General features: G+C 39.4%; 3 protein-coding genes across 4 annotated transcripts; 1 reads left to right on the plus strand and 2 right to left on the minus strand.

Annotated features, from left to right (window-relative positions):
- Positions 1-1,044: 1,044 nt before the first annotated feature.
- On the minus strand, positions 1,045-3,918 carry zbtb26 (zinc finger and BTB domain containing 26). The gene is made up of 2 exons (XM_087797123.1): positions 3,840-3,918; positions 1,045-3,168 (listed from the first exon to the last, which is right to left on the minus strand). Exon 2 carries the CDS (start codon positions 3,139-3,141, stop codon positions 1,765-1,767), a length of 1,377 nt encoding a protein of 458 aa, XP_087653249.1. The 5' UTR covers positions 3,142-3,168; positions 3,840-3,918; the 3' UTR covers positions 1,045-1,764.
- Positions 3,919-4,408: 490 nt separating this feature from the next.
- idua (alpha-L-iduronidase) lies at positions 4,409-9,835 on the plus strand. 2 transcript variants are annotated; one of them, XM_087797135.1, is made up of 14 exons: positions 4,409-4,667; positions 4,901-5,041; positions 5,784-5,866; positions 6,055-6,162; positions 6,273-6,368; positions 6,448-6,650; positions 6,739-6,918; positions 6,983-7,199; positions 7,281-7,490; positions 7,560-7,681; positions 7,804-7,929; positions 8,364-8,440; positions 8,525-8,625; positions 8,703-9,835. In XM_087797135.1, the coding sequence occupies exons 1-14, from the start codon at positions 4,537-4,539 to the stop codon at positions 8,801-8,803; spliced, it is 1,896 nt and encodes a 631-aa protein (XP_087653261.1). In that variant the 5' UTR covers positions 4,409-4,536; the 3' UTR covers positions 8,804-9,835. The 2 variants fall into 2 exon arrangements, with proteins under 2 accessions (XP_087653261.1, XP_087653268.1); XM_087797142.1 differs by having other exon boundaries at positions 4,542-4,671.
- Positions 9,836-10,116: 281 nt separating this feature from the next.
- LOC148088382 (purpurin-like) lies at positions 10,117-11,992 on the minus strand. The gene is made up of 5 exons (XM_087784969.1): positions 11,878-11,992; positions 10,816-10,952; positions 10,630-10,742; positions 10,350-10,562; positions 10,117-10,127 (listed from the first exon to the last, which is right to left on the minus strand). Exons 1-5 carry the CDS (start codon positions 11,989-11,991, stop codon positions 10,117-10,119), a joined length of 588 nt encoding a protein of 195 aa, XP_087641095.1. The 5' UTR covers position 11,992.
- Positions 11,993-16,073: the final 4,081 nt, after the last annotated feature.

The raw sequence follows: 16,073 nt of genomic DNA on the forward strand, positions 1-16,073 counted from the left end.
AGTATTTTAGACAATTCTTAAATGCAGATCTGTGATGAATTGGGGCTGTCGCTAGGCAACAAGGACTTTTAAGTCTTTGTTATTGGATAGAGGTACGCATACCTTGAAATGCTTTCTTATGTTGCCAAACCTTCATCTTTATGTAATGTGTTTGGGATCATGCCCCATAATAGGGATCAGTTGCCTGGTCCCCATATCCAGAAAAAGCAGCCCCAGAGCATTAAAGTATGTTCCACCCCCATGCTTCACAGAGGCCATGGTGTTCTTGGGATGCAACCAAGCATTCTTCTCCCTACCAACATGGCAAGAGGCGTTGAAAGAGTTCCATTGTGGTCTCATCTGACCACATGACATCCTCCCAATCCTGCTCTGGCTCATCCAGATGGTCAATGCCAAACTGTAGATGGGCCTGGACATGTGCTGGATTAGGCACTGCAAGATTTAAATCCATGAAGTAGTGTGGTACTAATAGTAACCTTTGTTACTCTGCTACTGGCCATCGACCAGTTCCTGTGTGGTTCTATGCTTTTTTCTCACCGTTCTCAAGATCATATGTAACCAACGGACTAAGATCTTGCATGGAGCCCCAAGTCAGCAAAGATTATCAGTGATCTTGTATTTATTCTATTTTATACAGGTAACAAGTGGAGGATAGAACTAAATTAAGAACAGGTCTGTGAGGGCCAGAAAACTAACTTGTTTGCATGTACTAAATATTTGTTTTCTGGACCATTATGACAAATGAACTCTTTGAAAATAATTCAATGTCCTATTTTCTTTTCATTCTGTCTCTAACGGTCGAAGTGTGCCTATGACAAACTTTACAGACCTCTCATCCTTTTAGCTGGGGCAACTTGCACAATCTGGCTGTTATATACACTTTTCCCCTAACTGTACATTTCCACAGGACAAGCATCACTTTGTGCAAATATTTACTGTACAACCGTTTTTAAAGTGACAACTGTTCTTTTTTTGAGTAAGTTTTACTGTCCCCACATTACAAGTACACAGATTCAAAAACTGTAACAGTGGGCTACCACAGTATACAATTTGATATCATTGTTCCACTTTATCAATAAAACAATATTTGTTGTTTCAGTGTTGATTATTCAAGTACAATACAAATCCAAAAATAATACTCTTCCACGGAGTAAAACCAAAGTAGTGACAAAAAGAATCACAATGTCTTTTCGTGAATTCTTGAGATACAAGAGGTAAGTGAGAAATGATGGTCTACCTGCTAGTCAGAGTATACAGCACACGACACAAAGACCATTTGTTTCTTAATCTTAACACATCTGTCTTGACAGTTAATATACAGTACACCACGTGAGGCTGAGGTGACATTGTCTTTCTGATGGTTGAATCTAAGACACAAGCATGATTTTTTGATCTATACATCTGAGCTACGTCATGACATTTAAGTTGCTATATGTCATTAACTTTCTACCCAAATGCTTTAACAATATTTGTGGATTTTAAAATATATATCAAGGCATATAAACATTTTTAAAAGTATTTCAACAGTACAGATGAATGAATCCAGAGGGCTATAATATAGTTTTAAGTTTTGACGGTATCTGCATGAACATCACTAAGTAACAGTTTAAGATTTACAACGTCTAGTAGAGGCCTCCTTGTCATTTTGGCACAATGGAATGTTGAAAAGAGTATTATATTCCAATTATAATTACACTGTAGATGCTCTGAATGATGTCAAAAGATATTTTTGGTCACTTGATTGTTGCTTGATTTGTGTCAACCTTAGACAGAATCATCTTTACAATGTCTTAAACTGGAAGGGAAGTCCGAGCTTGGTGGGTTAACAGCTGAATAAAAATGTCCACAGGCTTCATAATCCTCAGCAACTCCGTCATGCAGGCTGCCCTCGTTTGCATTGTCAAAGCTGTTCTTCCCGTGAATCTGCTTGAGGTGCTTTCGGAGAACCGGCTTGTGGGCAAAAACCATGTCACAGTAGTTGCAGCGGTGGGGCTTGTCTCCACTGTGCAGGTTGAGGTGATCCAGCAATGAGCACTTCTGAGTAAAGGTCTTTCCACATATTTTACACTGGAATGGTTTGATGCCAGCGTGGACGCGCATGTGCCGGTGCAGGTTCCCCTTCTGTGTAAAGGTTTTTCCACACAGAAGACACATGAAAAGTTTGTGCATCTTCAAGTGATTGGCATAATTCTCCAGTTGCCGAAACACTCTTGCACACTTTGGGCACTGGTGGTACCAGTGGGGGGGCTTGTCATAGCTTCTCTGGTACCCGCCATGCTTCTCAACAGGGTTGTAGACTGCGGCAGAGCCTGGCAAGTAACTGGCAGACGCTGGTGAAGCTGCCACCTCATTGCCCCGGCCTGCCACGTCCACTGTGGAATTGATGAGGGAGTGCTGTGGCTCAGGCGAGCACAGGGGAGCAGCAGGACTAGTAGAGAAATGACTACTGATGGAGTTTTCTTCTGTACCGGACTCCACTTTCACATGATCAATGTGGTTCTCCTGCATACCTTGTCGAGAATATGCAACTGGAATCTGTAAGGGTGGCTTAGGATCAATAATTATTTCATCACCACTGTTGTCTTCTATCAGCTCTGCCTCATCCTCCTCCTCTACTTCATCCACCTCCTCAACATCCTGATGGACGGGCTCCACCTGTGACTGATCTTGTTTTCTCAGTACCTGAGAAAGTAAATCCTCATCCCCACTCTCTCTACTCATCTCCAAATCCTCCATCTTGCGTTGTGCCTGTGGCTTAATAAATTTACTGAGGGCTTGCGTGCACTGTTCCACTATATGGTCCATTTGGAGAAAGCTTGCCACCGTCAGGTAATGGACCAATTCCAGCTCAGGGAACTCCAACTGACCCGTGTAGCAGGAGAGCAGCAGCTGGCGACCTATCTTTGCCTCCTGGATCATGGAAATGCGAACCTCTTTGTAATTCTGTTGAAGAATGAACTGGTCCCTGAGAAAAGATGAGCCGGCAGCAAACACCACTTTGTGACCTGGCACTTCCAACTGGTTTATACAAACAACGACGTCACAAAAACGCTTCTGATGACGCAGGAGATTCATCTTCTGCAACATGGAGTCGCCAAATGTGGCGAAGCGGAACTGCAGAATCACCTGGTTGTCACTCATCTTGAATCCCAGTCCAATGGCAAATCCCTGTTGGTTATATAACAAAACACATCGGTGTAAATTGAATGGTTCTGTTTTATATGAGGAAAAAAGACAAATGGTACAACTGAAAGCTCCTAGTTATTCCTTTAGACTTTGGCTTGTGACAAACCCAAAGGTTACTTTAATGCCCTGTTATTTTTAACTGTGTATTGTTTTGTTGTTTAAGCACCTTGTGACCCTGGTCTGTGAAAGGCCCTTAAAATATAAAACTTACTTATTTTTTCTGAGATTCCATTGGTCTGAAATCACTCAACCGGGTTAGTTAAACAGTCTGTACCCTGACTAAAGTCTACACAGTCAATATATCGATTAGAATGTACCAGAAGTTAGAACTACTTTAGACATTGTTAGATCTTGGTAGAACAGATGTTTTTAGTTAAATCCTTAACAGGCCATCAATGAAACGGTTATTTATTAAATGTGAATACAAATATATATATATATTTTAATTCTGAATGGAGACAATAATGGCTATTTCGACCGGATGTCTGGAACGTGGCTCGGCTTGTATCATTCAAATGTCTGATCTCAACGCGTGTGCGTGGAATGTCAACAGATCCATTAACGTCGCTCTCATACACCGCGACTAAAGCAAGGATCACGAAAGGCAACATTATTCGTTACTCAACGTCATATAAAGATGTAAATGAATTTACCTGGGACTTGATTCTAAATAATCCTGTTCTAAGTATCTTGTAAGAAGAGGAACAATCCGCCTCTGGCCACTGTGTCAAACACCCGAAACAGAGAGCGTGTAGTGCCATCTATCGCGAAGGAGTGGAAGTACAGTTTCCAGAATTGATTTGGAAAGGTCTATATTTTAAATTTCACCCATTATAATACGATGGAACAATTGTCTTATCTCATCTTTTTAATGGTTGGGACTTTCTTATAAAAGTTTAGTCAGCAAAAAAATGGTTAGGAAGTCTTTACGTGACAATTTTGACAACCGTATTCATCATTCCCCAGGTGTGCTTGAATGCCATGGTTAGTGATGTTTCAGTTCTGAATAATGAATTTTAATCTGACATATTGACTTATTATCTTTATTTTTCCCATTCTCATCTGTGAAGATTAAAAAAAAAAATCTAACTGGTTTTCATTAAGTTATTATTACGTTGTTGCTAATGAACACTTCTACGCAACACTATAAGACTATAAATAATATGTTTGTAAAGTGTCGCATAAAGTTGACGTCACCGGCGTCGGGTGTGTGCGACTTGAAGTTTCTAGTGTTTTGTTTTTTTCTCGAGCTCTCGAATAGTTCACTTTCTTCACCGAAGAAGTCATGTGATAAAAGTTCTAGCGAGCTGTTAGTTCTGGCGGGGCTGATGAATTTACTGGGTTTTAGAAATGAACTGGGAATGTTTTTTAATCTTCGCGATTCTCTTTGAATGCACAACTATTTCTGCATATGACGTCAAAGTAGATGTAGGAAGACCTGTGACAGAGCTGAAGCATTTTTGGAGAAGCACGGGATTCTGGTAGGTAAGCTTTTACCTGGACGAACACTCTGGTTTTAAATGTATTTTAAACTTATAGTTTAGTCTTTACGTTGAATAAAAGCAAACCATCATTCAGTCCAATATTACCAGAGCATTATCAATTCTACATAAGTGAGAAAATAAACGTTCCTGATTCTGATTCAGTGAAGTTGCTGTTTTTATGTTACTGTTTATTTAATAAACGCATTAAACATGGCATTTTATGTTTCCAGCCCACCACTTCCACACACTGAATCACACCAGTTCGACTTGAACATCGACCAGCAGCTGAATTTGGCCTATGTGGGCTCAGTTCCTCATGAAGGGATCCAGCAGGTCCGGATTCACTGGATGTTGGAGCTGGTCTCTGCACAGTAAGTCCAGGAGCTAGTGGGAAACATCTGGCAATCTTTTCTGGCATAAATCTGTTTTGGGGCGCGTAGACTTTGACATTGGATACATATCCATGATTATAGGCAACCATCCTTATCTCATCCAACCTTTATGTCCATAAGATCATTTCACTGAAAGGTATGTTTTTATTATTTAAAGACTGAACCAATGCCTGAATTGCTAACGTTTAGCCTGCCATCATTAAACTGGACCACAGAGCCCACATGCACACTAACATTGGTTTTGTTATGTAAGGATAGTTACGCTATAAGAGCATAAACTAAACCACACTAGAATGCACATCATACATTGATGAGTAGTCTAACTTTCGGATACATTTATCTTCCCTCATCCTGGAATATGTCTTGGAATTTGAAAATTTAACCTTGACCCCATTATTCTTAATGTAAAGGCTGTTGAAAAATGTACTTAATTAAATTGAAATTCAATTAAATTGAATTTAAAACATGAAAAATATCAATAGTAGAAATCATTGTTATGTTCATCTTATTCAATTTCATTTGAAAAGAACATAAATCGCAGATATGTGAAAACATTTAATTAACCATTATTATTGCTACATGTAGCTCAATGGATTTAATCATCTCTCTTGTCCTGGTAACAAAATTCCACCAACAAAAAAATATAACTATCTTGTTTGAGATAATAAATGAAAACCATTTCCCTTTTGTAAACATCTTATCCATTATTCTATATTTCCAGAGTAATTGATGGACAACCACAGTTCAATTTCACCAAGCTGGACCAACTTATAGAACTCCTGTGGATGAACGGACTAAAACCAGGTTCTGTACCACTACTTATTACTGGCAAAATTTTTTATAAACAAATCAAGTCATTATATTACCATTTCTCTGACCTTTAAAGTACGATATTTATTTTTAACTGTGGATTGCTTTGTTTAAGCGTCTGGTCTGTGAAACGCACTTTACAAATAAAAATGGACTTACTCACTTATTTTCATCTTTCGCAGGATTTGAATTGATGGGCAGCGTCTCAAACTACTTTACTAATTTTGAAGACAAATCCCAAGTTGTGCAGTGGAGAAACCTGGTTTATCTAATTGCCAAGAGGTACATTGGTATGTGTCGTATAGTCTTATGTTTATAAAGCTCACTGAAAGAGACAGATGTTATTGAAAATGTGTATTTTAGTTGTATTAAAATATATTTAACTTATTCTGAACCTCAGACAGATTTGGTTTAGGACACGTCTCTCAGTGGAACTTTGAGACTTGGAATGAGCCAAATAATCACGACTTTGACAATGTCAGCGTTTCAGTTGAAGGTAAACACACAACTAACTAACTTGTTTATGTTTTTTTTTTATATATGAGTGTAGATAACTAACAAAATGTTTTGTCCAGGGTTTCTTAACTACTATGATGCCTGCTCTGAAGGTCTGCGTGCAGCTAGCACCCTGTTAAAGTTTGGGGGTCCTGGAGACTCGTGTCACTCTCCCCCACACTCCCCATATTGCTGGGCTATGCTCCAACACTGCTACAATGGTACCAACTATTTTACAGGAGAGAGAGGAGTGCGACTCGACTACATCGCTCTGCACAAAAAGGTCAAGTCCATTATTTTCTCTTCTCGTTCATTGAAGAGATTTTAGTCTAGTTTTAAATGAAAATATCTGTGATGCTCCTTCTCTGCAGGGCGGAGGTGCATCCATGCCGATCCTGCTGCAGGAGATCCAGACTATGGAGGAGATTCAGAAGCACTTTCCTGGCTTCAGCAACGTTCCTGTTTACAATGATGAGGCTGATCCACTGGTGGGCTGGTCTCGACCTCAGGAGTGGAGGGCGGACGTCACCTACGCTGCCATGGCCGTCAAAGTGAGACGAGTACAAGAGACTCACGAACATAATGTATCCAATAATAATTGAATTATCTCCGAAGGTGATTCAGCAGCATCAGGATTACATCTTGTCGAACCCAAACGGCACCATCAACTACACGCTTCTTAGTAACGACAATGCCTTCCTTAGCTACCACCCTCACCCTTTCACCCAGCGCACACTCGTCGCCCGATTCCAGGTCAACAACACTCGCCCGCCTCATGTGCAGATGATCCGGAAACCAATCCTCACCGTCATGGGTTTGCTGGCACTGCTGGGTGAGACCAGGTTCTTAAACCTTCATCATTTAAGTCAAAACAGAAATAAATATCATTTTACTGGTTTGGTTCCGTCTTGAGGTGACACGCAGGTCTGGACGCAGGTTTTGAGCCCGGCTGAGGTGAGCAGCAGCACAGTGGGAGTACTGGCCAGCACGCACACACCTCGAGTGTCGGGCGGCTCAGACATCTGGCAGACATGTGTGCTGATACACAACAGTGACGACAACAGAACAAGCAGCAGGACTGATGATGTCACCGTCTCAGTCGAAGGACTGGCCTCACGGAAAGGTTTGACAGCTCGTCAAGACAGTTTCTTGCAGTGTTGTATTGACTAGTGTTTTAATTCTCTTGCGCTAGATCTGGTTTATGTAACCTACTACATGGACAACAACAAGACCAATCCTTACAACTTGTGGCAGACAATGGGCAGCCCCAGTTTCCCCACAGCAGACCAGTTCAGACGGCTCAGGAACATGCAGGTGCTGCCAATATAGAACCACCTTTTCATTGGGTTCTGTGTTTGAAAACATTTAACTTTTCACCTTCTCTAGCCTTGAATGAAAGGGAAAGAAAAGATTGAATTAAATGTCTCTCTTGACAGGACGCCCACATTGACGGACCATGGCCAGTTCCTGTTGGGGATAAGCTTGTCCTGAAGTTTAAACTCCTGCTGCCTTCTGTTCTACTCCTGCATGTTTGTGCTCGACCCCAAGATGAGCCTGAGCAGGTCAGTGTTTGACGAGTCAAGATCCTCATCAATAACACTTAAATGATGATCAATCATGAATGAAAGGGGACCAGGCTCACTGTTGAATTACATCATTTATACAATCGTCGTTATTTGAAAAAAAAAATTCTATCAATCATATTCAGGCGTATTAGAATATTCTATTCTAATACTAAAATGAAAGCAAGGTAAGCTGCTAAGTGTTGACGCTAATATCGTCTTCTAAACTTCTAAACGAGAATTCTTTCACTCTTTGCCCGTGTTCGTTTTCGCATCATCCAATCAACCAATAACCCTCTTCCAAAAGAGATTTGGCCCCGGGTTAGTTTTTTTTTTGTATCAGATATTTTACAGTAATGTCTGCTGTTCCTGGAGTGTCTTCTTCATGATGGTTTAGTGCTCTTTTAATCTATTTGTATTACTTTTCTTCCCAGGTGAGTGGACTACGCTTCATCCGAATCACCAGAGGTCAAGTTCTGATCGTCTGGTCTGACCACTGTGTTCGTTCCAAGTAGGTTAACTTAAGAAGAGTAGTACAAGAACTCAAGAGAAGGGGTATTTGCTGTGAGACTCATCGCTGCACCTTGACTTTCAGGTCCATTCTCACTTTTGAAGTGGAATTTTCTGGCGCACAGACTAATTTCAGCAGAATCAACAAGCAATGCACCATCTTCACCTCCTATGTTTATGCACCAGGTGAGGCTTTTTAAATGATATCTTTTCACAATGTTTGACAAGAATGTTTGACTATAACTTCTTCATCCAACCTGCAGTGGATGAAGAAGTGAACGGTTGGTACAGAGTTCGTGCTGTGGACTACTGGGGGAGACCTGGACGCTACTCGCCGCCTGAGAAGTATTCTGAGGACACATAGACAAACTGAGGTGTGGCACACATGCTGGGACTATCCCTACTAAGCATGTCTTTGTTTACTTAAAAAGTTGCATTCAATTGTCATTTAAGAGCAAATTTTCAAAAAGGTTAACATTAGAGCTTAAAGAGCAGGTTCATCTGAGTGCTTTCATAACAAAGACAAAACTTGATAGTAAAAAAATACACATCTTTGAAAGATTTACAACAATGCAACACATTACAAACTATAATAAGAAGAGTAAGTAATTTTGCCTTTCAGCACAAAAAACTTTTTTAGAGAGACAACTCAATTTATAGTCACATCACAGCATTACAAATACCTTCAGTCACGGCAGATTATTCATTCTTTATAAGTTTAGATCAATTTAACTCGTATTTGAACTCGATAACTGTAAATATTTACATTTTAGTTTTCCAATTCATAGCTGTTTAGAATGACCACGTTTCTGTAACAGTTGTTATTTTAAACCACTAACCAGTATACTTTTACTGCAAGGAAGATTAACCACAGAAAAAAACATACTTTGCAGAATTTATGTTTAGGTTTATTATTATACCTGCCTCTCTCAGGGAGCAGGAGTGCTTGTTATAACCTTAATGTCTCTGAGAGACACTCTAGATCCCATGATAATCCCATCATAGTTCTGGCGAGCCAAATAATTTTATGTGGCCCAACAAATGGTTGTCTTGTATAGTGACTTTTAAAGATGCCTGTGTTTAATAGAAGATAAGAAACGGAGATCATGGATGTTGCAATACAGAGACTAACAATAAGATACAGTTGTTTCCTTTACAGTTTCAACTGATGTTGAAGTAGAATGTGATTGAGGAGGTCAAACAAAGATGATTCAAATAGATTAAGCCTCCAAGAATAAAAACACAATGATTGAGTTTGACAACCTCTTCTACATATCGCTTCTTCATCAATTTTTGCTTGCTGGGATGTAGAATATCAGATTTTTACACTTTTGAACATTTGTAAATGAAACTGTACAACTTTTCTATAAAAAAAGGCAATTTATGCTTAAAAATGTTCTGTTGTCGACATTTTCTTGTCATTAAAAAAAAAAGGTTCTTGTATATATTCATCCTTAAAAGAAAGTCAAATAAAAACATTGGTTTCTTTAGAAAATTTATTGACACAAACAGGATTACGAAGCAGTGAATTCATCTGTTCTTGTGTCACACTCGGGCTGTTTAACTTAAGAATTGTTTTGAGTCCAAAGTCATGTTTATATTGACTGTTGAAATATTTTAGTAGGAGCAGAATCTTGATGGCGTGATAGAGACGCAGCGTCTTTGTCGAAGAAGTATCTAGCAAGCACCTGCAGGGAAACACAAAATGTTTTAATAACAAACTAACAACAACAAATAAAACAAAGAAGCGACAGCGCTTTAGATCATATGTATGGACGTCTAAGAAGGTTCTACAAGAGTATTTCTTCTATTAAAGTTATATCTTGATGTAACAGTGACTTAACAATTAAAAACTTCCAGATAATTGTATCTATTGTTTAGGGTCAACTGTGACAACATCCTCGTCTCACCGTTCTGCTGCACTGGCTGGAACTGTCCAGCCATGCAGATCTCCTCCTGCTTCTGACGCACAATTCTCTGGATGGGAGGGGGGAGGCCGCGGGGGTTACGGGAGAAGACCAGGGCGTAGCCGTCGTCGCAGCTTCCGTCGTCCTTCAGGCTGCGGCATGCGTAGGTGATGGCGTAGTTGTCATAGTCGGTGTCGATCACCCAGTAGTTGTCACCTGGAAGAGCAAATGGTTGGCCTCAGGTGTATGTTCTGTGTATGCATGTGTGTGTTTGCCACTCTACCTCCGCTGGACAGATAGCTGGCCAGTCCCTGGTAGTTCATGAACATCTTCCCTGGGCTTTCTGGGTTTGGCACCGTGTACTGAGCCGCCATGTCGGCGCACACGACCCAGAACCTGAACGAAGGTGGAAGCTTGTTTTCAGAAACCTTCCTAAACAACTCAATGACTGAGATGTGGGAACACTGACCCGAACAGAGTGACTCGGCCCCTGGAGGAGGCCACCATGGAGCCGTCGTCTCCTACTGTGTATTCAGCTGAGATGTTGTCCTGCAGGAAGAGACCTTCTGGATCCTTCTTCTGCAGAGCGTACCACTTTCCTCCATACTGTTGAGACATGACTAAACATTTGAATACACTCATAATAGATGACATTGAAGAAAACAATGGCTTGAATTAAATAAAATTAGTCTTCTTTGGCACAATGGTTGAGGACGACAAACATAAGGATCTGTATTTTCTTTAGGAATGCATGACTAGATTTTACAATCTGTATGTTTAAAATAAAATCTCCTGGCAAGTCAGAAAAGTGTTACTGCGATTCCATAAAATATGCGCCAATGCCAAATACAGCATGTGGACTTGGTTGCTTGACAAGATAAAGGCTTTTGTTGTGTGAGCTTCTTGTTTTATCTTCCTGGCAACTTAAAAAAGTCCGGAAACTACACATGAAAACTCCATCTCTGACCTACTGTTGTAAAACAGCAGAGCAGCAGAGATGACACTCACACGTCCAGACAAAGTTACGTAGTGAAGAACATTTTTTAAATAATAGCTTGAGAGTTCTGCTACATGATTCTTTACTGGTCAAAGTTAAACCCATCATTACAAAAAAGGTAGTTCAATATATTGATTTAAACAATAGACAAGCTGTCTAGTTAGTGACATGTTTAAGCTAGACCTACCATGCACTAGTCATAGAGACTAGTAGAGATGATCCACATCTGCCAGGAAAAGCTCCAACTTTACTCACAAATGTTTCGCTATTTTGTGCTTCAAATATGTTCATTATTTCCAAGAGAACTTAGATGAAGGATAAATATATCAAATAAAAATAAAGTCAAATTCCTAAAGTATTTTGATTGAGCATAAGAAGTGTGAGGCTTGATGTCTGATCCTACGCCGGTCTGACTTGTCTTCGTAGACAAGAGGACAGCAACATGTTGGATACTTCTCTCACAGCTCCATCATTAAACCAAGACTTCCTCCTACTTATCGTCCATGTTTTGTCATCAGACAAAAGTGTACTCACTCTCTGAGGTTCGAAGTCCTCCTTGACCGTGAAGCTGTCGACCACACAGGAGGCCAGACTTTGCTCTACACAGGCCAGAGCCAGCATGAACAGGGAGAACATCTGGAGGTCCATTCTGCAGCACAAACAACATTACGATCACAGCGTGAAATGTTGCTCAATGTGTCCGTCAGTGCTGCGCGTTCTCACCTGGTGAAGAGGTAGAAGTTCTGTTCAGGTCCTACAGCCAGTCAGAGATGCTGTGGGAAGTCCACTTGGAGGTCTTTTATAGTTGTTTGGACAAACGGCTCGCTGTTTATTTTCTCTTCTTGGAACTAAATGTGGAGTTATAATCTGCTCTAAATCCACTTAGCACAATCCCAGACTGTAAGCTGATGATGTGCTGCCGTAATAGATGCTGAGCTTTATGTAATTGTTTATGTGGAGACGACTCGCAGAGAATCTTCTCACATGCTGCCTTCGTAACGTTTCAGGAAGTGAGCTATAGATGTGACAGCTCCAGGTTACACTACACATGTAGTAAAATGAATTTTTGAATTGAAAATACAAATAATATTGCATAATATTGTTTGAAAAACCTTTTATTCTCATAACGAAATGTTATTTAAACATTGCATTATGTACAAGATGTTATGTTGTTATATACGTATCTAGTTTATTTTTTGAGAGATTATTTATGTATGATCTCTAATTCTTTAAATAATAATTTTTAACCTCACTTTTCATTATAAATAAAGGAACCATGAGTTCTGAATATTATATTGTATAGTTTAAATCTGAGAAACCTGGTATAAATTTAATAAACAAAATATAATATTGCAATATGTTGAATTATTTCATAATGTCTAAGAGGAGGTCTTTTGAGAAGAGAGGATTTGAACAAACAGCCTTTAAGCTTCAGTGTAGACGAGCACTAGACATGTATTGAAGGTTGCTTAGGTAATATCAAAATGCCCACAGAAAAACCACACAAACATCATATTCAGATCAACAATATGTAACTCTCAGGGTTCTCGCCTGTGGAATCAGTTTAGGGGCCCCTAAGCTGTGATTTTGATCGGTGAGAATTGGGCACCGATGCTGTGTCTCAAGTGGCGTAGGGGGCATTTTTTTTTACGAATGAATAGTGTTCTACGCTGTGAGAACCCTAACTCTGAAAGAACTAGGGCCTCATAAACCAGTAGTGTCACAAGGGTCTGTGAAATAAGTACAATTAATTGGGGAAAATAATTTATATTTATTTTACAATATTTTAATTTAGAGGAAATACAAAAGTGAAAAGATCAGATAAACAGTAGAAGTAAACCATTTTTATTTTTAAGAAAATGTATGCGAAAATTATATTTATTTCTTAAGCGTTCTATTTTCAGAGACATGATGGTTTAGGGAGCGACATGTGAGACAATTTATAGCATGCTTGTTTCCACGGTAACAGCCTGCCATGTTATGTCAACAGACTCGTGTACCTATTTACTACCTTCGGAGACCTTTAAATAGAGCCTGACACACGACCATATGAGGACCATGAATGAGTGTTGATTCATTTCCCCTCTCCAGTGGATTCACTGTTAAAGCATCATTATTGTGTGTCGGCTGAAAAAAGTTTATTTTCTGCTATTACAAGGTCAAAGTTAGTATTCACTTACGAGGGATTAGTCCATGAGTATATTTTTGTCACCTGTAGCCATTTATAGGTGAGCTGCTGTGCATCCAGGTTATATATTATTATTGCACGATAGATTAGATAACATGAATCTCTCTGACATAATCCGATACCAACTCTGCGACCTTCACTCTAATCTGGCTGATAGCTGCCCATGAGCAAGACAGTGGACCCAGAATAGATGGTAGTTGTGGTTGACTTTCTCACTGTTGTTTCCTCTTCAGCAGTCAGGTCAGGTCACGGACACTGAATGGGTCATCCTCTGGTCAAGTGTGAGAGTAGATCTGCCAGCATGGAGGAAAACTCTAAAGGCTTCTTTCGTGTAACCTTTAATTCTTTTGTGTTTTCCCTTCCGTTAGAACTATTTATGCAACACCTGGAAGCCACAGTAGGTGGCGCTTTGTGCTGTTTATTGTTTACCTATAGTTCCATCAGAATATTGAATGGTTGAATTTAACATTAAAAAGGTTAAATCTTTCAATCCCAGCTCCCGACCAGCATGTGTCTCTGAGCAAAACACTTTACCCTGATTGCTCCTGATGGCAGAGCTGGCGCACTGCCTCACAGCCTACTCCCATCAGTGTGTGAATAAGGGAATGCATGACCGTTAAAGCACTTTGTGACCCTGGTCTAGAAAGGTGCTATAGAAATAACCATTCTGAATTTTAAAATTAAAAATTATGATTTACACTGAGACGATGGTATCTTTCACTACAAACAACCTAAAAAACGAATTTGTTTTGCAACAATTTCTAATGCCAGGGCTTCATTTAGAGAAGGACATTACAGATGAGCAGTATGGAGATATTTGGATGTGTTTTGGTGTCTTTACAAGGAAGAAAAGTGATAAATCCCAACGGTTATATGGACATGTATTTATGCCTCCAACTTCAAGAAAGATTATTTTGAAAGTTGATGTCAGTTTATGGCATAAAGAATCAAGGCAGCTCTCGAACCGAAAGGTAATTCAAAGGTACAAAGCTTCGTCTCGCCACCACTGATAATTTGTGGTGTTCAGCTCTGGTTGAGGCAGATTACGATAACTTTTCTTGTCCCAATAAGAAAGATTACTGAGCACTGAAGAGGATCTGAGAGAATACTACCCCTGATGTGCGGCGAGTGCATTAATGTTTCTCATTGACGAAGTTGATAAACGAATACATGTCTAATATTAGTGTTCTTGTGTGTCTTCCCATCATCCCCTACATTCAAACGAAACCTGTCGTTTTGAAAAAAAAAAGAAGTTTAGATTAAAAAAAAAAGTCTGATATAGAAGAGACATATTGAACTTTAGTTTATTAATTAAATATAAATTCTTTACAAAGCATCAACAGACTTAAAGTGCAGCTGCACTGCAGTTTCATTTGAGACGAATAAGGGAATCGGAGAAACGACAGGAGCAGGTGAAGTCTGACCAAACAAAGAGGGAAAACGTTGAGTTCAGCTACTGGTTTACTTCAGGATGGAGTCTGCACTTTCTGTGAAGAGAGAAGACTCATATCAGTCGTTTCAAGCTGTCGACAGTGCTGCAGATGTTTTCACTCGATGAAACACTACAATAATAGATCACACATGTCACACTAGAAGGATTTGAACAACTTCACTGGGCCTGTGAAACTACAATGATGTCAGAGTGCAGCACAGGACCTGTTCCTGCACCGACATCAATTATCTGAGACGGAAACAACACGTCCCTATTAGACCTTCGTCCAAAGAAGATCTGTCTGGAGCTGCACTAAAACAAAAACCAAACACACAGCTCAGTGAAGGATTAGTTACCTTCTGCAAGACGTTTTGCGATGCGCTCTTGTTCTCGACGAGCCTTCTCCTCCTCCTCCACCCGCCGATCCTCAGCTGCGATTGGCTTCAGATTATCTGAGCAAGAAAACAAGCTTCATGGTGATTAAATGTTTAACAGCTTTAAAGAGTCATTCAATATTTGAACAGTATAGCATTTGCCAACCACATATTATAAATGTGTCTAAATAAATATAACGCAAAACAGTACCGATTTAATTAATAGTCCGATGTGTAAAAAATTGTAAAATGTAACCCAAATTGAGTCAAACAGATGACAGCACCAAACATTAATTTTACATCATCACTGTAAATTTCTCTCGGTCTCACTACAGTATTATCAATTAATGAGATATTAACTCACAACACAAGATTAACTGTCATGTTGTTTTGGGACTTTAATAAATAAGCAAAGTAACAAATCAATACAAAATTCTAATTGTATTTGTAAGATTTATGTAAATCGAAAAAGTGTACACAAATCACAGATGTATTGTAAATCTATTAAAAAGGATGGCCATATGAATTAAGGAGGGTGGTTATAGAATAGTTATAGATTATTAAGATCTTTTGCAGACAATATGAACATGAAGTACAGCTCGACTGAACTTATCTATTTTGGATGGAACTATCCAAACAACAAGATGTTTATTCCATTTTAAAGTGTCTGTTTTGTAAGACTATATTTAATGTTGACTGACAATCTTTATCCCCGACATGATTTGTGAAGAAAAAT

The sequence above is a fragment of the Callionymus lyra genome, chromosome 1 (genome assembly GCF_982586985.1).
Source record: "Callionymus lyra chromosome 1, fCalLyr1.hap1.1, whole genome shotgun sequence".
In the NCBI taxonomy this organism is placed as follows: domain Eukaryota; kingdom Metazoa; phylum Chordata; class Actinopteri; order Syngnathiformes; family Callionymidae; genus Callionymus; species Callionymus lyra.

Excerpts from the sequence above, each read along its gene's own strand:
- LOC148088382 (XM_087784969.1), bottom strand. The coding sequence starts at position 11,991 with ATGGACCTCCAGATGTTCTCCCTGTTCATGCTGGCTCTGGCCTGTGTA. Across the intron at positions 10,953-11,877 it reads AGGACTTCGAACCTCAGAGA|TATGGAGGAAAGTGGTACGC; the intron begins GTGAGTACACTT and ends ATGTCTCAACAG. Across the intron at positions 10,563-10,629 it reads CAGCTATCTGTCCAGCGGAG|GTGACAACTACTGGGTGATC; the intron begins GTAGAGTGGCAA and ends TTGCTCTTCCAG.
- zbtb26 (XM_087797123.1), bottom strand. The coding sequence starts at position 3,141 with ATGAGTGACAACCAGGTGATTCTGCAGTTCCGCTTCGCCACATTTGGC.
- idua (XM_087797135.1), top strand. The coding sequence starts at position 4,537 with ATGAACTGGGAATGTTTTTTAATCTTCGCGATTCTCTTTGAATGCACA. Across the intron at positions 6,163-6,272 it reads AATTGCCAAGAGGTACATTG|ACAGATTTGGTTTAGGACAC; the intron begins GTATGTGTCGTA and ends TCTGAACCTCAG. Across the intron at positions 7,682-7,803 it reads GACGGCTCAGGAACATGCAG|GACGCCCACATTGACGGACC; the intron begins GTGCTGCCAATA and ends CTCTCTTGACAG.